Genomic DNA, 25,919 nt, shown 5'->3' with positions numbered 1-25,919 from the left:
ATATATATAATACTGTATCAATATTTTATATTATATATACACCTACTTATTATCATATTATGTATTTTTTATATATATATATATTTTCTATATATTCTTGTCTTCCAAGAAGCTGATACAAAAAATTAAAGTTGCTGCAACTTACCTGTACAGACATATCATCTGGTTTACTGGAACGAGTCAAGACTGCTACACAACGATTAAAGGCTTCTTGCAATACCTGTGAAGATTGGATGATGCATTAATTCAGCCAGAACAAAAACCAATAAAAACTGGCAGAAATAAAACATTAGCCGGTAAACCAATTTTTAATGGCTGAAGGGAAACACTCGACAAAATCTGCAGCTTGCTCAAGTCGTTTGTAGGGGCAAAATTCCTTGCAAGTGCTGGTACTAGCCTTTGGTGCTTTAGAGTTGATAGCATTCTCACGTGTGAGCTAATACCTCAGTAAGTTCGCAGATGGCATAAAGCTGAGCGGTAGTGTTGATCTGCTGGAGGGTAGGAAGGCCATACAGAGGGATCTGGACCGGCTGGATCATTCGGCTGAGGCCAATTCTATGAGGATCGACAAGGCCAAGTGCCGGGTCCTACACTTGGGTCACAACAACCCCAGGCAGCGCTACGGGCTTGGGGAAGAGCAGCTGGAAAGCTGCCTGGCAGAGAGGGATCTGGGAGTGTTGATTGACAGCCGGCTGAACATGAGCCAGCAGTGTGCCCAGGTGGCCAAAAAGGCCAACAGCATCCTGGCTTGTATCAGGAATAGTGTGACCACCAGGACTAGAGAAGCGATCGTCCCCTTGCACTCAGTGCTGGTGAGACCACACCTCAAATATTGGGTTCAGTTCTGGGCCCCTCACTACAGGAAAGACATTGAGGTGCTGGAGAGAGTGCAGAGAACAGCAATGAAGCTGGTGAGGGGTCTAGAAAACAAGTCTTATGAGGCACAGCTGAGAGAACTGGGGTTGTTTAGCCTGGAGAAAAGGAGGTTTAGGGGAGACCACCTCACTTCCTACAACTACCTAAAAGGAAGTTTGTAGCATGGAGGGTGTTGGTCTCTTCTCCCACATAAGTGACAAGACAAAAGGAAATGGCCTTAGTTTGCACCAGGGGAGGTTTAGATTGGATATTAGGAAAAAATTCTTCACGGAAAGGGTTGTCAGGCACCGGAACGGGCTGCCCAGGGAAGTGGTTAAATCACCATCCCTAGAGGTGTTCAAAAGATGTGTGGATGTGGTGCTTAGAGACATGGTTTAATGGGACTTGGCAGTGTTAGGTTAATGGTTGGACTCAATGATTTTAAAGGTCTTTTCCAACCTAAATGATTTTACGATTCTAATATGTGCAATGGAAAGCTCTTCTGCTCCAGTAACTTGTTCAAACTTATCTTTCAAAAACAGAATGCAGAAGATCTCAATAGAGTTTTGTAAAGAAGTAGAGAAACATCACGTGTAGTTTGCTTATCCACATTTCAGAGAAGCCTAAGTCCAGAAAGGGGTATACTCTGCAAGAGGCTTTTCCTACTGCATCCAGAAAAGAGACAGTAAGAATGAACAAGTGTCTCAACAAGATCACAAGTGATTCTCAATTGCATTTCACATCCTATGCATTAAGGATCTAGGATTGTGGAAAAGTTAGGAAAACCAAACAAACAACCAAAAAAAGTTACTTCATTAAGTTTCTTTCCATTTACCTCAATTCCACTTTCCCTTCTCAGTTCTTCTGCATTTAATGCTGAACAATTGACAGTATGGAAAGCAAGTTCTGTAGCAGCAGGCAACAGAGGAGATTCTTTGGAAAACAAAAGGTCATCTGATGTTTCAATAGTAATAGTCTTTATCAGCATAGGATAGCCTGCGTACTTGTAAGGTTTCAACTCTGAAAGAGGAAACAAAAGTTAAAGTTTACATATATGCAGCGCCTAAGCAATTTAAACCACTGCATAATTACTAGTGGAAGATACACCAGATATATAAAGGCTAGGAGTTAAAGGAAGCCAACACCTGGGAAAACTGGAGCAAGACTGAGTAGTCCACACAGTCTGACTCCTTGTCACAGAAGACCGTTCATACTAGAAGCTGACAGAGCTTCACAGAAAAAAAATCTCATTTAAGATTAAAAAAAAAAACCACAAAACCAACTTATCTCCAGCTCAACAAGTTCCCAAGCTCAGAGCCTTCCAAATGATGCTTGTCTGTCTCCAGAGAAATACAAGTATAGCTTTGTCTGTCTTAAGCCAGGATTGTCTAACAATAAGCCTATAAGGACCTTTTCCAGTTTGACTCAGCAATTATATGTTTTAAATAATTTTTTTCATTCCTTTAAGGTTCAGCATTGACAAAGAACAATTCCATCTTGCAGTATGGAACAAAATTGTGAGCCAATCTAAGTTTACCATTATAGTGTTACACTTGGGTAGCAAAACACTTTTGGCTCTGCAGGACCTGGCCATGCCAGCAGCTGCCAGCCAGGGGCTGTAGCTGGAGCCAAGGGTTCGGGTATTCCGGCTCTTTCTCCTCCCTCATTGGGCTGTGAAAGAGGTAGTGTTGCAGCACACCCACCAGAGGACTCTAGTCAGAATTGCTGCAAGATTGGCTCATTTTTTAACAGCCACATAAGTGCAATCTCATTTATATCCAGAATCCGCCATCTGCGTGACTGAGTACTAATAAAGACTTTTCTGCATAGACAGAATTGCAAGTGTAAGCTATTTATGGAGGAAGATTCAAACTGATTCGTATGGGAGGAGAGAATTCCAAAGAACTATTTGTGCTTTTTTGAGTTGAGTTTTAATGCATGGAAGAAAAAGTCCTATTTTAAAGTTCTTTACCATAGCTACATAATGCTGTGGCAAGCCAGAAATCACATCAACAGAAGACAGACTCAAGAAGACAGGAAATTAAAACTGACCGCAACAGCCACTAAAGAAATGAACATAAAACATTCTTCTGAGGCAGCACACTTACCTTCCTTATGCCTGTTGAAGAGGATGCTTTGAGTTTTCAAGATCAAAATTATGTTTTCTGGATCTGGCCCATCTATCACCTTGGCAGACTTTGTGCATAGAAACTCATATGCCTTATTAACTTTTTCAAACATATCCTGCAAGTAAAGAGGAACAGTCTTAAGAGTTGCTAAGAACCCCCTAAACTACTACAAGTCTGCAGCATCAGTTTATATGCAGGTGAAATAAAGTATTCCAGGTTATTAGCCACAACACTAGTTTTGCTGCCTTATTACACTTCAGAAAAATACTCAGGATAACCTTAAGAAGACTGGATCACAGATCAGTTTTCTTTTGCCTCCTAGACTCCACCAAAGGCAAGACACTAAAACTACAACAATTCCTCTATGACAAAATTATAAGCACAGTTTAACTGATTGTAAGAATGGGCAAAGGATGCAGTCTGTCTTCAAAAGGCAGCAATTAGCTTTTTCAGGTCCTGTGTAACTCTTTAAATCAGATGCCTTCTGAGCAGTGGGTCTGATCTGACTACATTTGTTTACTGTAGAAATCCTAATATTCCTTGATTGACATCAGTTACTCATCTGCAGTATGAACCTGTATTCTAGGATTCACCCAGGGCATAAACTTTCAAAGGGAGAAAGAAGATTTAAGTGGGCATTTCGGAATTCTTAATACACATAACAGTTGAATTTGTCCCCACTTCATTAACATCATAACTTCGTCTTGTACATACCCTGCCTTCTGGATTCTTGTCTGGGTGATATTTTTGTGCCAGTCTGAAATAAGCTTTCCTGATCTTGCTTTCATCATGCCTACAAGAAAACAAGTCCTTTACATTGAGTAACACCACCACCACCACACAAAAAAAAAAACCCAAACAACAAAACAACAAACAACTACCATACACAGAAAAACAAGCCTGGATTCTGATAACAGTGTTAACAGTAATTGCAATTAAGTTACTGCAATTAAGTGGAAACTACAAAGTTCTCATATTTCAATTTGAAAATTCTGCTTCATTAGCTGACACTGAATGGGGGTTATCATGTGGCCACAGAATAGAAATAAATCTATTCTAGCACCTCTCTTGTACTGAATATACTAATCAGAAGGTCCTTGAGGTCCTTGAACCTTCTAAGTGAAGAATCTAAATGAGCTATAAGTGGTAAAAATTAGTAGTTTGTTATTTGTAACAAGTGCACTGTTCTTGAAGGATAAATACAAACTGATGTCAGTTCTTTTCTAGAGGCCTGAAGTCAGAAACCAGTGACGAGACAGGATGTAAAAAATCCTAAGGATATTATCCTCAAGAAAAAGGACAATATTTGGCAGGGGAAGAAGGATGATCAAACATAGAGTTCCACTTTTAACATCAAGTTCTGCCATATTCTTTGCTCACTATGGTTGAGTCTAAAGTTTGTCCTGTGCAACAGCCTAGTGAATGCTTTGAAGGAGAGCTCAAAGCATTCTTCTTTCCCAATTTCAGTTTCTCTGAACACTTTACAGTTATTCTCCCAAACACTGGAGTTGGATTTTCAAGCTTGCTTTCTTTTTTAGATAAAGCCATCAGTTATTAATCAGTTAGACATAACTGAACTGGTACCACTAATTGGTTGAGAGTACCGAGATAAGAAACTTCAGTTTGTTCTGTGTCAGGAGTTTATGTAAATGTAGTTAAACAACTTTAAATACTGAAAACAACTTACTGGCCTTGTCCTTTGGGAAGGTTAAGGACTTCATAAGCATCATCTATTGACATGGTAGGTGGCTTCTTTTCTACCTCCTTCTTCCAGGCTTCTAGTGTATCTTTCAACAGTTTAACCTAAATAATTACAATTTATTAGTGTTTCATTTTTGCTGACATCTGTACATATCATCTTTTTACATAAAGTGCTGCTTTATTAATTAATCCCTATCACCCATCACCCTAAGTTCAAAGGCCTAATCCTTTTATCTTTAGTAATTATGGTTCTCTTTCCAGTCAGGAAGCTCCACTGCAGTGCTATATTTTATTCAAGATAAGAACACCTTAAGATTAAAATACCTATGTAGAAGTTACATTAGAGGAGAGAGAATCACTTAAATGATATGCAGTTCACACCTCAATGCTACAAAAACCGCATGACTAAGTAAAGCTGACTATATAGATCTAGACCACAGACTTGTATCAAAAAGATCTCACTGATTCAGTTCATGTACTGATATCAAGTTACCTCAGCTTTCTTCTAAAAAGCCAAAGTGATCTCCCCCCAGTCACTTGAGATTCACTAAAACAGTATCTGAAGTTTCTTGGATGTTTTACTTTGCTTTTTAGTAGTCATCACAAGGAGGATATATCGAACGTGATTGCTATGTGGCATGAAGACTATTCTGCTTCAAGATAAAGCATTTAAAATATTTGCTTATGAACTGAAAGTCAGGATCAGTTACTTGAAACAAACCTAGCATTTGATTTCCTGAACTTGGTAGAAGTCCCACTTTTAGGACTCTGAAAGATCAAGAACTAAGTGAATCCTAAAAAAATTCTTACTTACTGGATCTTTAATTGGCCATTCTGGAAATCTGAGTGTATCACAAAGATGCTTGAGGTAATAAATGTTACAGAACAGCTCATTTTCCAGTTGTGGATAGTTGATAACTGGGATAGGGCAGTATTGGTAGAGTGCTCTGGTATTGCTTTGAAGACGAGGGGTGAAGTCAGCAAGATGAGCAGCGATCTTCTCTATCATAAGACGCCTAAAAAAATTTGGTTTAACGTTTGTCAAGCAGACCTCAATTCCCAGTGACTGTACAAGTGTGTTCAATGATTTCTTCTGAAAAGATTTTCCTTAGTAGTTTCCCACATTTCAGAAAGGATTCAGAATATATTTCAGTCCTATTCTGTTAAAAAGCTATTTCAATGCCATTAAAATTAATTAAACACAACATAAAGTGACATTTTGCCTTCCCTCAACACCTTTTATACTTTTTGTATTTTTATATTCTAAAAATGTATTGTAATATTAGAGGTGTATCTCCTAGAGAGGTGCTAGTAACAAATGAGTACAGTAAGTATAAAGCAGTTCACGTAAATACTGAAGTCTCTACTCATGAAAGGAACTTAATCAAGTATGACACAGGCAGATGGAAAGCAAGTTGTCAGATGTTTGGGGAAATATTCCCCTTCCCTCTGCCAATTCCACTCCCTCCCGCCTCTGTTATTTTTGATAGAAGCAGAGGGCAATGCAGAACATAGCCCTTGCAGAAAGCAAACAGAGGGAAGCAATGAAGCCATGGAACCCAGGTATTTTTGGCTGTCCTTAGGAATGTTAAAGACAAGACCTCTTCAGCATGAGATGTAGTTCAGATTTATTTCTCCCTCTGACAGAAAAGAGTTACCTCATTTCATTGCTCCAAATTGCTTCTGGAGTGTCAAATTCTCCAAGGAATATCTCAGAAAATTTTTCTGGTTCATAGTTTTCTAAATAACACACCATTGCTTCAGGAAGAATATGTCCAAGTATACTTCTTTGAACTATATCTTGACCTTTTGTCTACAGGAGAGATCATATTGTCATCTCAAAGGTAATCTGAATTCAGTCTCGCTAACCAACTTGAAATCTAAAAAGCTCTCCCCCTTTTCCCTGATAGTTCTCTAATTCTAACTCCTGAGAAATTAGAAAAAGAACAAGCATCATTGTTAACATAACTAGAGGTGTCTGCAAAACTATTTGGAAACAGGGACAGTTACTTGTGCAATCTACTCACTTCTTCAGACTTGAAAGCTTGTTTTGTATGTGTGTATTTCAAAAACCTAGAAGAGAAACAGCAGTTACTTTTCTGTTTAACTGATGCTTAAGGCACCCTTGAAAGATAAGCAGACCAACATAGTCCAGCTGGCGAGTCTCATACATTTACTTTGAGATGAAAGAGTAACAGCATCAAATCCTTGGGAAAACCACCAAGTTATGCACTTCCATATTATAAACGTTGCCTTATGTTCATAATTTCAGTTTGAAAGTCTTTTTCCTGAAAGCTTGTTTTCTCCACACACAAAAAAGCAACAAACAAAAAAGAAGCTCATAGAGACACCGACAACCTTTTCCTACATCATTAGATCATCATTGCAGAGATGAAACAAGATGAGCTTACGCTAACTGCTGACAGTCCTGTCACACTAGAGTAATCACGTAAACATGTATGCATTTTACTATACAAAAGACTTAAAAAGCTATTTTACAATTCCAGTTAAGAACTATTGAATTTAGAGGAAGAGTAATGGAACAGACTGCAGTAGCCACCTGCCTGTACAGTGCATTTGCCAGGCAGTACAGACTGATTTAACTGTTTTAGGCCTCAACTAAAACAGGCTATTAGTTTTTTCCACCAATTTTCTGATAGCTGCTTACTATCAAAAACTACATTAGCATATCAGTAGCCTATATTGCTACTCCTCAGTGCCTGTAACAATTTTTCTTCTACAATAAGCCATGCCTAGTTGCACTGTTAGAACTGTATAATCAGATATACTTTCATTATCTCCCTGGCAGGGTCATAAGCAATTCAGTTTTCTAGTCACTGATTAGACCACGTAGGGGGGATTCTTCTAGAGGGTATTTGCTTGCAATCTCATGTTGGTTCTAAGCAAGCCACACTCCCTGGAGCATTTAGAGCAGCAGTACTTCTGAGCATGACTGATCGGGAGGTATTTTAGGTATGGTTTTTTCCTCACCTTGCAATAGGGAGTACATTGGAACCTGTGTACATCATGATAAAGAAGAATACTCCACTCAGATAAAAACGAGGTAACTGAGGGTTATCTTGCATGACATGAAACAGCAATATAGCAACTTTTTCCACAAGGATAGGATCAAAAGTCAGTAAGAGCTGAAATGAAAGAACACAAGCATTTATATTAGCTGCTTGAGTAGTCTGAGTTACCTAGCCAAAACTGAAGTTTTAACCAATTCAGTACTGGGACAAGCCCGTAAACTTACAAGAAATTATTAAAGAATACTTCAGCCTCAAAATAACAAGTTTGAATCCCAGAATGTTTAAAGTTGGAATGGACCTCTGGAGGTCATCTTGTCCACACCCCCTTCTCAGAAGCAGGGTTACCTAGAGCTGGTTGTCAGGGACCATGATCAAATGGTTTTTCAATATCTCCAAGGGTGGAAATATTTATTAGTGAGATATTGGCTGAAACAACATGAAGTTTGTAACAACACCAAGTGAAACAAACAACTGCAGGATGCCACAGATGTCATTTGGTGTGTTTGTCCCACTTAGAAGCATTCATAGAGGGAAGATGATAAGTCTGTAAGTCAGACTTTTACTCATTTCAAAACATTTATGAAGAGCTGCTTACCTGAGTGATATGAGGAAGGCAAGTACTATCTGACAACAGCCTTTTCACTCTAGGCAGAGGTCTTATAATAGCATTGTCCTGATCCCTAAAAAACCAAATAAATCGGCACAGCAGTAAGCACACACGCACCTTTTCTCTTTCAACAATGAACAACTTTATCAAGCCATAAATATCAGGCTTTTGAGATCACATTTATTGCCATTATTTTTGTTAACTTCAAAGTTTGTTGTTAGTGTGGTTTAACATCATGCACTAAGGCAGCTTTGCTTCCAACTTAAACAAGAGTCTGCCTGCAAAGAAAGATTATGCCACTGTGCATTAGAAACATACATAGCTTGTGCATTCATTCTTGCAGTCCCTTTCACAATACTAGCATTGTCTCATTTACGAACTCTCTATTTCCCCACAGAATTAATTACTACTACATAAAACACTAACACAGTTCATTAATGCGCTACTTGGTTTTTAAGAAAAGCTTTAAGATAGAAGTTATGAATTTATGCATCTGCCAGAGAAAGTTAACCACTTCTGCTGAAAATTAGTGTTTACCTGCTGGGAAAATATCCACACATTGTGATGAGCATGTTGAGTACAAGTGTGGCAAGGTCAGTCTCATTCAGCACAGCCTGGCCGCTGGCAAGCAAGCACCACTTCAGCTGAGGGATGACCTGCAATGGTCGCCACCCATCCATACCTTGAGCCCAGCACCGTGTTTTTGAAGTCAGTTTTCCACTGTCCCATAGTTCCTGCATCTATTGAAAGATCAGATTGATTCAGTTGATCTGGAATTCAGAGCTACATTTGCTCCTAAACACCAATATTCAGGACAAGCTTTTAACTGCTGTACGGCAGACTACTATGGTTGCATGAAATTCCAACATATTTATAACTCTGTCACGAAACATGAAGTAAAAGTTGACAGATTAATTGCAGTGTAATTGGGGCACAGAGGGGTAGGCAGCCTTACCCAAAAGACTGTGGTTCTTGGCGTATCAGGTCTCTTACCTAGCTTTAATCCTTATTTAAAGAGTTACTTCGAGAATATAGTTTAGCGTCGTTTACAGTTTTCCCTCTCACTATTTGAAACACACCCAGTCACCAGGGTGGAAATAATTTTTGAGAGTTCGAAGCAGACATGTACCTCTTGAAAGCTGTAAGGACCACTCCTTTCTTTGTCAGCATTGCCAAAATACCATTCTTTCTCACTCTCCCTCTTCATATCAGGTGCCGCCTCAATCACATTGCTCTGGAAGTTGATGTTTATAAGATTAGCTTTAGCTTCAGTGCAAATATCACATTTCTACAGGAAATTTGAGCAGCACTTTTTTTTTTTTGAAAGAATTGTCCTTTTAGCAAAGCAATGTGTAAGTAGTAAGAAACAAAGGCCACATACCTGCAGAGGGACTGTAGCTCTGCTCGTGTGAAGATGTGCCAGAGTAAGCAGATCTACAAGGATTCTAATGCCATTTGAATCCATAAGGTCCTTCACATTTTTCTGTTAATGAACGAACTGAGTTACCACAAGCATTTTCTATCTAAGAGTTGTTACAAGTACTGAACAGTTTTATTCAAGTAAGAAGTGGCATGAGAAAAGTCAAATCATTCTCTCAAGTGACTAGAATGGTAGAATCGCCACAATATCTACGTTTTCTTCACCTTTCTCAGCAGTAAATAGCTAATGCATCCCAGAAAACTGTATCAGACATTGTTTTAAGACTTCCTCTGAACTTGATTTTTTGCTCAACTTAACCCTGAAAGACTAGTTCAGACTATTTCATACAGCTGAAAGAGTGACAAACTACTGTTAAGGGTACATGTCCACCTTACCTTATTAAGGATCAGCTTGTTGAGAAACAGTATCAATCTGTCCCGCTCAAGCCTGTCAGTGCACTATAGCAGCAGCAGAGAACAAATTAGTATTTATTAGCACATGTGAGAAGATACCTTCAAAACTCACTACAGTTGCACCTGCAAAGACCTGTTTAGGTTTTCATGCCCAAGATAAAACTCCTGACTATTAAATGTCCAATTTCATGCACAGCTAATAAATGTAGCTTTCTGCCATTGAAGAGGAAGAGGCCTTGTGGCCCTCCACTATCCCCCTTGTTGCTCTGGCTCTGACACTCAAACTCACTTTTCTACTCAGTCTATTGTTCTAAAGGGACAGTGTTGGATTCCCCAGTTAGCTGGTTAACACAAATACAAAGAAAAAAGCGAATGCTTTCAGCCAGCAGACAGAAGGGGTTTTTGATGTTACGTCTCTGCTGAGACTATCAAGACTCAAGGCAAAATGACAAGAGACTGCACTGGTTCAGTTTCAGTGAAAACATCCAGATCTAAAACCCACATGGATACTAGCAGAGAACTCCTCCTTCAGAACGCATGGAAATGCATTTTTGCAAGCTGTGTCAGTCGTCAGACATAACTGAACAGACACACTTAATAGGCAAAGGAGTTACCACTAAAAATCTAATCCATCACGTGTCCATCTAAGGCTACCATTTCATTAGGTTAGGAGCTGTTACTAGTACTCTTGAGTCCTTATTTCAAAATAATGTGATGTGGAACAAGGTCCTCCTCTTAAAAAGCTTACACTTTCGCATTTTTCAAAAGCAAGCATGAGATCAATATCACACAAAGTTCCTTCATACCATTTCTGTACAGCCTGAAAACATGTTAAGGCCAACAAAATGCAGATATAAAGAGACTAGTTTGAACTACATTTATGATTAGCAGGGTTTTTTAATGAAACTGCAACTGAATCAAGGGGAGGTAATAGGAACACTTGATGACAGCATGAAAAAGTATTCATGCTGCAGGTTCACATTGTGTAAAAACAAAACCTGGGTTTCAAAGCAACTTGAAGGACCTGAACATATGTTGGACTAGATGTGTATTAACTACTACACCAAGTAATTTTTAATAATTCTTACCCTTTCCAACATCCCAACAATGTACTTAGTATCAGAAAATGGTCCTATTTCTTCATGGCATCTTCCATAAACAATGGCCAATGCTTGCAGACACAAACATTTCATATTCACTTTCGGGGTAAGCAAAAACCGATGGTACAGCTCATTGAAGAATTCGTATCTAAGAAATAGATGAGATTTTAGTGAAGAAAAAGGAGACCTTGGGAATGAGACAGGATTTTAATAATGTCTCACGATTTTTTGATTGCTCCAGTCTCTTCAGTTTCATCTTCTTCCAGTAGCAGCCTTAGATAATAATCTCCTATTTTTATTTCTTCAGAAAGGCAGTCATATTTTACCTGTAACACAGAACAGGTTACTTAACAGTAAATATGTTTCTCCTTCATTAAGTTTTTCACTTGCATAACAATACTGTATTTTCTTGCATCCATACACTCAACAAGGTTAACAACCCCTCCTACAGTCTGAGGAAGACTGAAATCTGCAAGTTTGCTATCAAAGAAATATAGATCTACAAAATAAGCTATTGTTGCTCTTCAGAACAAATGAAGTTTCTCGTCTTACTGAAACCCCAGCTTCCAGCCTTTAAGTAACTTGTTTCTAACATCAGCTGGTTTTATTAACTAAAATTAGGTGACTCATGCTTTAATAAGTAGTTATTCCATCACAGGGTATTTCACTCAATGTTACTACAAGTATGAAACACAACCATGACTTAATTACTAGTTATACTCCCTGTTGTGCTGGGTAATTAAAGCCTAGAGGCATCAGTTTACACATCAAGAAGCTGAAGGTAAATTGCACAATGAGAGCCATCATTAACTTCAGAGTAACTACATTAAATTTAACCATATGCCTCAATGCTCAGTGGTTTTAAGCATTTAGCAAGCACCTCATTTAGAGGTACCTCTAACATCCCACAAAAGCCTCACTTCACAGCAGGTTTTCTTATCTATAGTTTGCAGGCCACGTAAAGTTCTCTACAGATTTGACCACAGCACATGATACAAAGAGGTCCCACTAACCACTACACTTCTAGAGCAATCTCAGTCCACCAACTCCTTTGGCAAAGTGACAAGTTCCACAGCTGGCAGAGAAACCTTTGTCACCACTACATAGTTACTTCAAATACTTACAGCATAGCCTGATAAAGTATTCATCTAAAATATTTAAACGCAAGTCTCAGAGACAGCAGCTGTTCAAAGATCAGGTTACAGAAGCTCCCTCAGCCAATCCCAAAGTATCCTGGACTGTAACTGCTAGAACGTCAGCAATACATTCCAGTGGCATCAGCCACATAGGGGCACAGAGTGCAGATGGGAAGCCTGCATTACTACATTTCAAATCTGTACTCTAGATTCCACCCTAGTTAGCACCTCTAAAGCACATAGAGAGAGTTGGCATAGCAGGCATGTGGCACCCAGAAGACCCATACCTGAAGAAAACTTTGAAAGCTAAGTGCCAGTGCAAAAAAAATATCAATCCAAACCCAAACTTAGCCATTTACTGCATCAAAGTAAGAAGCCACCTGTAGCTGTGTGATAGGGATAAGTTGCATACATAAAATAGTTCTTTCTCCTGAAGCATTAGCCTGATGTCTTGCAATTCTTTCTGATTTACCAGAGTAGTCAACTGAGATTTCCTCTAAAGCAGCACTTTACTCTTGTTTCACTAGTAGTCCTCTGCTTAGACTTCAATGAGAAAGCTGTACTGTAACAAGGATGGCATTGGGAATATCTAAGAGTATCTTACAGTTGAATTCAAGTGTGACTTTTGTTTTCTTTAGCATTACACATTAAATAAAACTGTGTGGAACCATAACAATACTAGATATGAAGGGTAGAGTACAGGAAGTGTTTATTAGCACATTACTTGAAAACATCTTGCAAGTTGTTCTAAGCAAGCCAATTAGGACCACCCAGATTGTTTTGCAGAAGCCTGAAAGGCTATTTTCATTTTAGGAATTGCTGTTCCTAGAGTGTAAACACAGTATCTTCAATCTATAATTAACAGAGCAGCATGGTTTTAGCCACATAACCTATTCATGGTTTGGCAACCCAGTATTTAATGTCCTTTGGATCACTGAGATATGGTGGAAATAAAGATAAGGAACTTGCTATCAGGAAGCAGTGACTTGTGAAACTACCCACAACAAGTCTGATGAAGCATAATCAAGACAAATATGACTTATCTTGACAATGTAACACTAACTCTCCTTTTTTCCTCTTAATGCAAGAATACATCAAGGGTTCTGATCAATGTTTCATTTCTACAGTGTCACTTGTCAGTCTGAAGAGGTTTCAGTTTTGCAGAGTGACACTTGACAACAGTACCTGTTGACAGCCTCAAGCCTTGGCAGCAGTTTATTCTATAACCCCAAAAGAATTCTAGCTTGCAGTCAGGGATTGTCAACACAAGATTCACTCATGTAGTTAGAGACAGAAGAGGGACATTTTAAGTAGACACATTTTACAGTTTCTCCTACAGTGGTCATTTACCTCAAACTCCTGATGGTTCCACGAGATAACATTAGCACTACCGAGTTCTCTGTCAATATTAAATGCTCTCATCTCAGACTCAAGAGTATCTCTCAGTTCTTCCCGTGTTTTGAAGTTCCAAATCAAGTTTGATCTAGCATGATCCTGAAGAAATCTAAGAAAGAAGATATAGTTTAAACCCCTCAAAACATTATCTGAAAGGCAGACAAGACTCAGCTGGCAAGCTAGAGAAGATTAGCATTAGTGGACCTTCTAATTAGAAGGCACTGAGTAGTGGTCTCTGGTTTGTCAATTACAGTAGTTCACTTATATTGTGTTTTCATAGCCATGGAGGTGAGCCTAGACTAAAACATGCCTGTTGTCATCCCTTTTGGCTCCATCTGTTATCTGCATATAGCTGATGACCAGGAGACATGCAAGTTATTCATCATATCTGCCAGTAAGGGCTACAAGTGAACAATAACCCAAGGCAGCAGACATGCACATACCAAGTGCACGTTGTTTATTTTTTTTAAAAAAAAAAGGGCAAAAAAAAAAGCATGTCTCAAGTGTAACAAGACAGTCAGTGAACATTCTTCAGTGCCAGTTACAAAACAGCCTTTGGATCCAGAGACTGGCTGAGAGCAGCACTTTAATACTCAAATTTTAGGAGCATGCGAATCTTCCTTTCATGCAACCCTTGTGCAGAACAGAGTATATTTGACCTTCAGAAATGTTAAGCACCAAATCAAAACAGTTTAGTTTATAGAATTTCCAAGCTTGGTTTAATAGAGTTTATTGAATAGTCAAACTTTCAGTCTCAAACATAACATGCCTAGCCAAATTAAAGTAGTAATATCTTTTTGCAGATGGAGGCCTCTCCCTTGTAAACTTTGACAGTTGTTAAGCAGTCACAGGCAAGCTGCATTTAGGACCTGTGGCACCATTTGAAATCCAGTATTCATGTGTTTTCTCTTTGCCTGCCTTAAGCTCATTTTTACTCCGATTCAAGTTAAAACATTTTGATGACCTTACAAGTTGATACATTAACACACTACAATGATACTCACTGCTGCTTTACTTAGCCTTCAACATCATGCAGATCTGCACCTGCAGTTTGTTATTCACTCTTCCTTTTGATTCAAGGGAAAAAAGGATGTAGTTTGATAACATTTGAGAAGCTTTCCAAATTCTCCTATTTCCTAAACACAAGCTAAATCATTAAATACACCTTAGGATTTCATTTTTCATAAGTTCCTGTTACAAAGCACTTGCAAGGCAGGCATAAACTGGAATTGAGCCACAGCAACTCAGAAGATACTAACAAAAAAAAAAATCCAGCCACATAATAAGTGTAACTGAGACCACCATATTAATCTTAGTATCTTACCTGTAATAGAAGAGATCCCAGTTTGCTTCTATTTTTATTCTTTGGCGTCGTTTCCTTAATATCACAGGCTTTTGAATAATGTTCTGCAAAAGAGCCAAATTTAAGAAGTTAGTAGAAACAGATACACCCCATTTTCCCCTTTTAAAATAAAAGCTGAGGTTTTGTTACTCCTTTAAAAGCCACACTAAGTTAAGCCTCATTAATAAGGTCTTCTTTTCTAGCAAGTAGTAGCAACAGACTTTCACAAGTGTTATTTAAGCCAAGTTAAATCATGCCAGAGAAACTTTCAGCTGTTTAACAAGTCATTAATTTAGACACAAGTTATCTCTGAGAAAAGCTTAGTTCCCATCACCATAAGCACTCACCAGCTCCAAAGCTCATGGATGGGGAGACCACAACATTAATGCTTTGCTCTTGAAAAGAAATAACTAAAGCAAGTCACGGAAATAAGTCACAAACCTGACTTTGTCACTGAAAGGTTCCCTAGTTTGATCAAGCATGAAATCACAAACTCTACATGAGGTACCACATGCAAGCAGAAGTCTGAGCAACATAACCCACACAGGTGGCAGAGATACAGACTCACCATATTGTTTCTGTCCTGATTGTGATGGAATGTCGGAAGAAAAAGAAAAGGTATATTTAACAAGCCACAGCCACTGAAGTAATTCAAAGTGGTAATACCAAACTTGGAATTACCTTTTCCAAGCTACACTTGCATATGTTTACTGTGAAATTAAACAGCTCAGAACTTCAGACAGAAAAATTATTGTTTAAACTCAGCATCTAGACAAGATGGTTAAAGTGCAATTTGCCGTTCCACCACTGTTTTCCACATTTCTCCATTAATACTTTATTTTGAACCTAGTTCACCATTATTCTGGAGATATTACCTGTCAAATTTATGCACTACAGTCCACAAACTTGAGCTAGATTTTACCAAGCTAAGGTTTTCCTAAACTAAAGCTTATTGTTACATCAGACCAAGTACAAAGACAGGCATTTTCAATATTCTGCATTGCTCTTTTTGTCCTTCCTTGCCTATATAATAGTTTGTTTCATTTCCAGAATGCATAAAACCAAGCTTAGTCAGGAGACTAAAGAAAGTTATGGAAAACACCTTCTAATTCAAGGAGTTTGTCATACAGAACATGATGATAAAACTAAAGAAAAAAGGAAACCAACAGTAAGAACTCAGGCAGAGCTTGAGCTACCTTCTTATAATGTCATATCAAAACAGTCACTTATCACTTCAGTCTTAACTGTAGTTTTATGTATAGTCTTATGTTGCAATTTAAGCACTGAAATACCTATATTCAAGGTAATACTCAGCTTCTTCAAGCAAGTTCCAGAACTAAAATACCACCTCTACAAAGTACACCATTTTGGACACAAAGTATATTCATAGTGTCTTCCAAACGTAGTTTAAAAACTGGCTTTACCACATTTCAAGGACTTTCCTGTTCTCCTGTATAACTATCTTGGAAGAAATGTACATAAAGTTGCAGTCCAGTTTGATAAGGTTGGCTAAAGCAAGAAGAAGCTAAAGCTTAATACATCTGCTGAAGGAATCCATCTGCCCACTTTACATTCTCCCTGGAATCCATTCCTAACCCAAGATGAAGAGTACTAAGCAGCTGACGGTTTGCTAAAAGGAAGTAGAACTATGAAGTCTCTCACATTTCTGCACTTTTATTCCTGTCAAACTTCCCTCTGACTTCATGGAGTTGTAGGTGTTCCTCTCTACACTTAGTCCAGTTGCTATAACAAAGAGTTTCAAATACTTTTACCTCTTTTTGAGCTATGCCCATTCTATCTCTCCAGTGCATCAAGACCAGATCCACCTTCTCTTTGGCAAATTTTTCAACTTCCTTTGCAGCTTTTCCAGCCAGTCTCTGCCACTCTGGTACTTTATTAAACTTGCCATACTGATCCTGCAGAATAAATCCTATTAGGTATTTGCAGTTGCAGGTCTATCAACATGTTTGATTCAGGTCAATGCAACAGTCAAGTGTCCATATTATAACAGAAAAGTCTCTACGACTGTACATCTATATAACGGAAGTAGTAAGCAAGCTGCATTTACTTACAGTTGCAATTTTTAAGTTATCTCTAACATGCATCCTATCAGCATCTTTTTCAGGAACAGGATCAGCACTGTCAAGGTATGCCAGCAAACCTGGTGGCTAAAAACATTTAAAACCAGTGTAAACACAGATGTGGCTAGTGGAATAAAACCCATCACATCAGGTAAGAAGATATTTCTTTAAATTAGAAACTTCAAAACAGAATTTATATTCTACTCTAAAGCAAGTATGTAAAGTTACAGCAGCTTTTTGCTTTTATTAGTGAAATGCCACCATCCTAAACAGAACCATTCAATCAGCTTTAGTACAGCAGAGCTCTTGCCTATATCCCATTTCTTAAAGGAGCACTTAATGAAGCTAAGGGCTGCAGGAAGTAAAGAGTCGATCCCGCAGAAATATTGAGGAGGATGAATACTGTAACACTAGGATCCATCCATATCCTCTGATATAGACTGGATGGTGCATGTGACAGTAGAGATGAGATAGCCTTCCAGAAGACAGTGACCAAGATCAGGACAGTTTACTCTGCCAAAAATGAAGGAACTGCTATTTTGATTTTTAAAGTGGGCATCTTTCCAGATTTAGTAATTCCTTACACACTCTGCTTTGAACTAGTTTTACTGATGCAACTTAAGCAAGAACCTTTCAGGAAACTCTAAAGGTGAAAACACATAAGACCTATCAGTCCATATATAACTTTAATTATAAGGAAAGAAAGCTGAACAGGCGTGAAAGCACAGACAGAACAGTTGCCTTACGTTCTTGTTGACACTCAGCACTAGAGACTGTTTACTATGTCTCCCACATTTTTGTCCTTTTAATAAAGATGCCTTATTTTTAAGTTTTGTGTCATACACCATTTTTTAAAGTGGCAGAAAAGTAACAGAATACTTTAAGAATCTGAGATGTTTTGTACTAGCCATCAACATCCTTTAAATAGCAGATACCAGACTGTTGATCTCCCATGCTAGACTTCTCCCTTGGAGGGAAAAGGGGATATGTTTACCATATAGACTACCCCAAGTTTTCTAATACTGCAGGCTCTCAGATTTTATTCTTTCTCAACTCCATATCCCGTTTTTACTCACCAAAATACGCTTCAACAAGTTCATAGCAGTTCTGTTCTCAGCTGTCCAGAGGCCAACCAAATGTCTACTTAACTGTCTGAAAAAGCCACCAAAATTAATGAACTGCAAGTTAGCATTTTAAACAGGTTTTTAAATCACTAAACTGACACCCTTACCATGCTGGTGAAATGAAGATGAGCAAGAGCTTCGTGCTCTTGTGTGAGTAAGAGCACAAAGCATTATATTGTTCCAGTTCAAGTATATGCTTAGCATGCTTTAAAGTGTTGCCTTTAAGAAGTTCCAGTGAAGTTAGTGGAACAGCAGCAGCACATGCTGGAGGATCTAGACCTCAAAAGAACACTTGAGCAATAGAGTAGAAACTAGTTATCTAATAACAAAGCTTAAGTTTACCTAGTCAATCTTAAATTACAATTCAAGTTAAGAGTCTAGAAGCCATCAAGAACTGTTAACTGCTCTACTTGAAGCTCTTAATACACTTTATTGGCTAGGAAAGCCTTTTTGGGAGCCTGTCTTCTACACTGACATTTTCTGCCACTGTTTGTCACTAGGGTTCTGCTACACTCAACTGAAGCATTGCTTACAAGCAAGTAGTAGCTCCAAACAGAACTAGTATGACAGAAGGTTTCATACAAGCTCTCTCCTGGATGATACACAGTGGCAGCGAGTTCCACTTGTTACTACATTGCTTCACAACTCTTTAAGCACTTCAGGATTGTGCAGCTAAAACTTCTATTCTATGGTCTAGTATTTGCGTGGATAGTAATTGAATTATCACTCATCCTCTTCTGCAAAACCTCAGGCCCAGTCTCAGAGCTCACAAATTCTCCTGACTGCTGAATTCAGGGGATGATTTCTGCATGAGACTGCTCTCCCAGATGGGATGAGTGACCCTAACTGCATGCAAGATGTCTGAGGTGTGCACACCAGGATATATACAGCTGTATAACACAAGATGAACCTTTTTACAAGTTCCGGACATTCTCCTTGCCTTTTCTTGCCCTGAATGTTTTCAGAAAAAAAATTTTAAAAATAATTAAACAAAAACTTGAGCCTTTAATGAGTAAGCAACCCAAGTTCTATTTCAGAAAAAAAAAGTTTTATTAAGTGGCTGCAGTCTCAGCTGAAGCTTACTCTAGTTAAACATACCAGCTGCTGAAGAAAATATTCTCCTAAAGAGCTGCAAGTTTTCTTCCCTGACCTCCCAATGTTTTTAGTATTAGCTAGGCCATTAGACTTTTTAAACATAATATATCAAGCGAGACTGACATACCTATTTGTTAGCATCCTCTGATCTGTGCTTATTGTAAACATAGCAGTGTGCAAGTGACGAGGTAAGGCACCTTCACTGAGGGCAAGATCTTGCATTTTGGTAGCAATCTCTTTGTCTCCTTCCTTTGGAAACAGGGCAAGATGATTACTAAAGAAAGAATCTTAGTTAAGCTGTTTTTATCTTAGTCTACAGTTCAAAGGCCTTCTTGACCATCAATTACATCAACTAATATCCAAAAGTCAGAAGCTATAGTATAACGGGCTTTAAGTGCAAGTACTCAACAGCAACTGAACAACGTTGTAGTAAAGCCATGAATCAGATAATTGGTAGTTATATCTATGAGGACAGTAACTGGACAGAGAAAGATGCATGACTCCCATCATAGATCAGAAGGCTGGTAGTACATTTACAAATACCATTTTCACACTGCAATTGCAAATTAGGGTTAAACAAAGAATGACAGCCACAAGTAATTGCTTGTTGCTTGAGTGTTGTCAGCAGTAACTACTGAAGAGTAACTGGTGCAGTTCTGTTTAGACAGCCACATGGATAAGACTGTCACTCAGTCAAGGTACATTAGTTGCAATGAATAATGAAGAAAAAGCTTTCACTGCATTTTTACTTGCCCATGTCTCACTATAGTTCAAAAGACAGGAGTTGTAATAAACAGCACAGCAACTTTTAGCTAACATTATCAGAGATATCAATGGCAACTTGCAGATTTATAATACCTCTATTTCAAGTGTTCCAAGTATTCCAAGAGAGTACTAGACACATTTCAGATGCATAAGCCATTGCGATACAATGAGGCACTAACTGAAGCCCTGAATTTCAACACAGGAAGTGTCCAGAGTCAGTTGGCAAGGTCACCCTGCAACAATCATGAGCAGCCCTGGAGAAGTATGGACTTGGTCCATACATCATGTGGTATGGAAACTAACAAAAGCCAAATCATCCTTTGTTGAAGCAGAAAGAGCAAGAACAGAGGCTGACATCACTAGTCTGTTCTGGGACACTACTGCCTGCTAATCCCAGTCCCATTCCATCTGGCAATGCATCCCAGGAAATATGGCCTCTCCTCCTGGAGACACCCCCTTTGACATGCAGGAGAAGACTGGTGGCTCTGAGATACGTGACTGAGCTACATCCAACATTAACAGCCAAATCTTGACTGCAGTATGAGAACATGCAAGGCACTACCTGATGTCCCAACTCACATGCCTTCCAAACCCCCAAGTGTAAGACAAAGCAAGTTGCTGTATTAAACCACTCACAATTAAGCAGGTGTTCTGTTCTTCATCTTCCCCCCACCCAGCTCCACCAAAAGAAGCTAATATAAGACTTCTATTGGTAAGCAATTGCACTTCCAAAATAGACAATACTTATTTAGCATGCTGTCCCAGATAACACTGTTAAAAATCTCACCTCTATTATTGCCTTCATTACCAAACCCGCTCCTTTCACAATTGCCATGGAAGGGTGCTAAAACAGAACATTGATAGAATAATTTTCCAGGAGCAAAATTTGAAGATTAGATCATCTGTGATTCAGTTTCCTTAACTCATCTACACAGCTGTTCTACCTGCAGTTCCGGGCAAAAGTTAGTATTTCAGTTTTGTGAAAGCTAGCCCAGCAAGAGTTCCTATCCTGTACCTTTAAAACAAGAATCTCTCATGCAACTATCAGATGGACTTCTTGGCACTGAACAGTAGTATATATCAGAGAAGCTGCATAATGCTGGGGAAAACTGTCTTAACACAAGTTGACAATAGCCAAGAAGCAGAAGAGCACACTGTTTTTACAGAGGTATTAACATTTTAGCTAAAAGTCCTAGAATTCTTACAGGTTTACTACTGAAGAGGATGTTACTCTTGTTTTGTAACTCATTTACTGAGAAACTAAAAGGTGGCGGATTCTCCAAAGGGAAAAATCTGTGCATCCACTGAATCTAGCTTAATATTTAACTGATGTTTTCATTTTAAAGTGTCTCTAGAAACAAGCCTTAGGCAGTCTATTCTACAATGATTTGGCATATCATTCACTATAGTACAACCACCTCTATCTGATATCTGAAGGTAAAGCAACAGGTCACTAAAAAAACCCCAACAAGGTAGAAAAGGTTTAGGCACATTAACCAGCTGAACAGGAGACAAATTTGTCTTTCAGGAGAACCAGAAAAAGTTCGTGTTCACTGACCACCTAAGGCAAATAATAATAATAATAATAATAAATATCGGAAATCTTACCTGAAAAAGCTTAAACAGTGTTCTTCCGTTAGACGCCACCATTTCCAACAACATGTCAAACTGCTGCCCCTCAGTTGTCTCACTATATGGAGCACATAGGGCAAATGTGAGGAAGTCCAGAAGTGAACTAATTACTAGGGCACCTGTCCCATGATCCTGAAATTAAGACGACACGTATGTAACACAGATACCATGTTTCTCCCCCGTCCAAGAGTATTCATGCAAATTTTATTGAGTACTTATGATGCTCATGGTGCTCTTCCCTGTCATACCATTAAATAGTCTGCAAACAAAAATTACAAGTTTAAAATATGCCATTTATTCTGAATATGGCACTACTTTGATAAAGTATTCGCTCTTAGAGCATATCGGAGATTCATGACCTTGTATACTGGTGTGCTGCAAATTACTTTTTCTAGTTTTAATCCTGTAAGTACCAGTTCACACTACCCTTTTAGTTAAAAGGAACACCCAGTTTCCATATTAAACATGCAAACATTTGTTGCATGACACAAGTTCTTCAGTATAGACAGCTACATCCTAACCTGTCGAGATCCAAACCTACTTAGAACAAGCTTCAGTGCCAGACATAGCTGTATTTTCTGCACTTCAATTGCAGGTACAAATATATCCAGAGATATAGCCAAGTATGACAGAAGTGTTTTCATAGCAATTAGGAAAGGCACTTAAAGCAGCTGTCTGTTTTCAAAATTTGACTTACCACATGGGAATTGAATTTCTCTAGCAGGTTTTCTAGAAATTTCTTTGAAGAAAGAAGGGAAGCTTTGTTCAACTGCTCCTGCCTCAAGTCATAGTCATCGTGCATGGGCTTAAAAAAAAAAAAAGTATTCACTCTGCAGTCACATCTCAGTCCTCAGTTCTTAACAGCTGTAGTGCAAAATCCACACTCTGAAGCCATAAAAAGTACATCCGAGTTCAGTGGGAAATCACTGTACCACAAGTTATTTCATGTTTGAACATACTGCAACATAAAGGGCAGTCCCTATTTCTACATTTTTCAGTAGACTGAAGTTCACACATTCCAAAATGAAAGAATCTGCAATTTAATACTTACACACATAAGAGCACAAAGCATGTCAATAGAGGCATGGGTTACTCCATCATTGTTCCTTTTAAGGGCTTTCACAACCTTCACTCCTAACCGTTCTCGAAATCTTTTGAAAGGAAAGCAAAACCATCAAGATTAGAGAGGAAACAGAAAGCTTAGTTTTAAGATAAAAGTCCAATTGGGGACCAAAATTGCCTGCTCCCATTGCATTTGACAAGCCAGTACCTTGACATTTACATAAATTTGAGATTTCTTGACAGGAAAACATTAATATTGACTTCAGTCTTAACAATATGCCCAGAGCACATTCACCAAAACAGAGACATATTTCTGTGGTTACGGGATAGTGATAGTACAGGACACTGTTTGCAGAGAAACAGAACTTTATGAAGGTCTCAGACTACTTGTGTATGTTACTCTTCACATCATTCAGTTGCCCCATAATCCAGAATCAGAAATATTCCAAAGAATTTTTCACTTTCACATGAACATCAGGTAGTGTTTCTGCTTCCTTATGATATCCAATTAGGACACAAACTCCAAGCAGTCTGTAGGTACTGTAGGAGTACAACTCAACTTCCTAACATTGAGTTTTATCTTGTATTGAACTGAAGATAGCAATGGCATCAACATACTTTAAGAATGAAGAACTGCCTACTTCAAGGATAGATGAGGGAACACTTTAGAAGTTTTTCCACTAGGAAAAACTTTAAACCACATTTGACTCAAGGCAGAGAGTATTTAGCAAAGGATGAATCAGCTTTACATCCTAATGACCATTTGAGATTCTCAATTTACATTAAAGCCCAATAACAGCCTCATACTACTGGAAGCAATCATGTACAGAGTCTTCCAGTCTTTTTCAGAAGTGAGGCTTAACTCCAGTTCTCATTCTTAAAGGTAAGGCATCATCAAAAGCTCAAGAATTGTTTTCACCTACTACTTCCAAGCTTGAAGAAACTTCACACTTACTTTGGAAGCTGAGTAAAGGCAAGGAAGCCTGCTTTTGAAGCCACTAGTCGTCTTACTGCTTGGAACTGGCTTTCAAGCTCTGCATTAGATGCTGCTACATCTCCCTCTTGGGAGAGTAATGCTGTTATGGCGTTATTTATGAGTTTCTCCTTGTTTTCTGAGAACAGACCCTGGTTAAGAAATAATTATTAATATCTTCATGCATTAACAACATCTTAAGAGGATGGGCAGAGGATTCATTCTTACATCTTGTGTAACTGCATGTAGTACTCCACTGTAGGAAATGTTAGCATTGAACCTGAACACAGCATCTGCAAAGTTACCATCTGGAAGAAGACATAAAAGGTAAGTGCACAGTACCTGACTAAATATCTTGATGTTTTAAAGAGCACTATAAAACCATGTATTAAGCATTAGCTTACTTGGAGGAGCAGCCAAAAACCTCAGATGAAGGCTCTCTACTTCTTCATCTACAGGCATACTGAGTAATCCCCAACGTTGGCCTTTGTGTGTGGAGGTCATTTTCACACAAACATCTCTATTACCAGAAGCTCTCACTCCATCCAACAAGCTTGCCAGGAGAGAATCTCTGGATTGGGAAAAAGACGTACAAATACAATTTAGATCAGAAAGTTGATGCCAAAGAACCAAGCTATAAGGAAAAAAGGAAAATAACATCAAGTGCAGAATGAAAGGCATCAATACTTGGAATCTCTTTCTAACACTGGTGCTAACAGCTACACCTCTGGAAGAAGTCACTAGCTTTCAACTGTTTCTTTATTCACTGTAAGAACAGAGCTGTCTTGCACCCATTATAGCCAGCTGCAGTATTTCACTAAAGGGATCAACTCTAGATTATCTGTTCGTGAGTTACACATGTCGCAAGCCAATTCACCCCTGTGCCTTCTGCAAGACCTCACTTAGCAGGATTAGACTGCATTACAACTGCAAGTGCGCTCAGAGACTAGTCTATTGGCTGTTTTAAATAGAATCAAACAAGACCATCTCAAGCAGACAGCTCTAAGGGTTTACAGCCTTCGCATTTCCGTGTCATTTAAGTTGTGCACAGAAAAACAATGGTTAGGAGAAACAGGTTTTATCTAACTGTCCAACACCCCTACATGTTCATCAGAAAACTTCTGGACAGATTTGCTTGAAGTTGGGATGAAGGTAGAGGGGAGATATTTACATCCTGTAACAAATCTTGATTTGTAAGCGGCAGACCACTAGAATAGCAAGGCTTTGTGTTAATACTTCCGAGGGTCAGAGTTTATGAAAGCTAAGAAACTAGAAGCACTACAATAGCAACTTCCATTTGAATTTATAACCCACAGGAGCTCCAGTTACCTTTCTGTTGAAGAGTATTTCCGAATTTGTCCTTTGATAAATTCAATGGTAAAAAGCTGGGGGTTTTCACAGTCACATACTATTGCAAATACCTAAAAATAAGAGATAAATAACACTGTTTCATTAATGTGTTCCTTATCTACTCTGCAAATTAAAGCCATCCCATGTATATTACCAAATTGCTACGATGATAATCTTTTAGGGCTTCTATTTGAAGAAGTACTACTGAGAAAAGTTGCCTCTTACCTCGCCTAAGGGTTTCAAAGTTACAATATTATAGGTAGCTGGATCTCGCTCAACTAAGCAAGCTTCTGTAAGTGCTAATACTCTTTTCACAGGTTCCTTAAAAAAAAAAAAAAAAGCATTTTAAAAAACAGAATTCTTAGTACTTAAGAACCAAGTGAGTTCAGTTTGATACCCTTACCAAGTGTCTAGGTGTTATTTTTTGAACAACGAACTCTGCTAAAGATGTTACAGATTCATCATTGCTGTATTTTCCAAAGCGAAGATTCAAGTACTGCTCAAATTCTAGGGATTCTTTCCTTATCCGCAGAGAGATACCTATGAAGTTGCCAGCATGCTCTATTGCACTTTTGATAATTTCTTCCCTCTGCTCAGATGCAAACAGGTGCTGCAAGTTTTGAGAAGGAAAAAAAAAAGTGAAAAATATGGCATAGCTTAAGAAATCACAGTTCCATAAATTACCCTCCACTATATACATAACAGGA

The 25,919-nt window shown here is 38.5% G+C and overlaps 1 protein-coding gene across 1 annotated transcript in view; it reads right to left on the bottom strand.

Moving 5' to 3' along the window:
- DNAJC13 (DnaJ heat shock protein family (Hsp40) member C13) overlaps window positions 1-25,919 on the bottom strand; it is a 56,120-nt gene that overhangs the window by 15,819 nt on the left and 14,382 nt on the right. Inside the window, exons 7-39 of the mRNA XM_065628090.1 lie at window positions 25,616-25,822; window positions 25,438-25,533; window positions 25,192-25,283; window positions 24,267-24,433; window positions 24,091-24,170; window positions 23,845-24,014; window positions 22,879-22,978; window positions 22,525-22,632; window positions 21,804-21,959; window positions 20,983-21,039; window positions 19,558-19,679; window positions 18,288-18,363; window positions 17,203-17,298; window positions 16,903-17,046; window positions 15,699-15,713; window positions 15,113-15,195; window positions 13,744-13,897; window positions 11,480-11,583; window positions 11,246-11,405; window positions 10,140-10,202; window positions 9,706-9,807; window positions 9,454-9,558; window positions 8,862-9,064; window positions 8,313-8,397; window positions 7,677-7,831; window positions 6,713-6,758; window positions 6,344-6,498; window positions 5,500-5,701; window positions 4,672-4,787; window positions 3,699-3,777; window positions 2,964-3,099; window positions 1,691-1,875; window positions 146-220 (exon numbers count right to left, since the gene is read on the bottom strand). Coding sequence (XP_065484162.1) covers window positions 146-220; window positions 1,691-1,875; window positions 2,964-3,099; window positions 3,699-3,777; window positions 4,672-4,787; window positions 5,500-5,701; window positions 6,344-6,498; window positions 6,713-6,758; window positions 7,677-7,831; window positions 8,313-8,397; window positions 8,862-9,064; window positions 9,454-9,558; window positions 9,706-9,807; window positions 10,140-10,202; window positions 11,246-11,405; window positions 11,480-11,583; window positions 13,744-13,897; window positions 15,113-15,195; window positions 15,699-15,713; window positions 16,903-17,046; window positions 17,203-17,298; window positions 18,288-18,363; window positions 19,558-19,679; window positions 20,983-21,039; window positions 21,804-21,959; window positions 22,525-22,632; window positions 22,879-22,978; window positions 23,845-24,014; window positions 24,091-24,170; window positions 24,267-24,433; window positions 25,192-25,283; window positions 25,438-25,533; window positions 25,616-25,822 — 3,894 coding nt within the window. The remainder of the gene's footprint in view (window positions 1-145; window positions 221-1,690; window positions 1,876-2,963; window positions 3,100-3,698; window positions 3,778-4,671; window positions 4,788-5,499; window positions 5,702-6,343; window positions 6,499-6,712; window positions 6,759-7,676; window positions 7,832-8,312; window positions 8,398-8,861; window positions 9,065-9,453; window positions 9,559-9,705; window positions 9,808-10,139; window positions 10,203-11,245; window positions 11,406-11,479; window positions 11,584-13,743; window positions 13,898-15,112; window positions 15,196-15,698; window positions 15,714-16,902; window positions 17,047-17,202; window positions 17,299-18,287; window positions 18,364-19,557; window positions 19,680-20,982; window positions 21,040-21,803; window positions 21,960-22,524; window positions 22,633-22,878; window positions 22,979-23,844; window positions 24,015-24,090; window positions 24,171-24,266; window positions 24,434-25,191; window positions 25,284-25,437; window positions 25,534-25,615; window positions 25,823-25,919) is intronic.

Source organism: Caloenas nicobarica, chromosome 2, assembly GCF_036013445.1.
Source record: "Caloenas nicobarica isolate bCalNic1 chromosome 2, bCalNic1.hap1, whole genome shotgun sequence".
Taxonomy (NCBI): Eukaryota; Metazoa; Chordata; class Aves; order Columbiformes; family Columbidae; genus Caloenas; species Caloenas nicobarica.
Note: the sequence above shows the minus strand (reverse complement) of the source record. Positions and strands in the feature narration are given on the sequence as shown.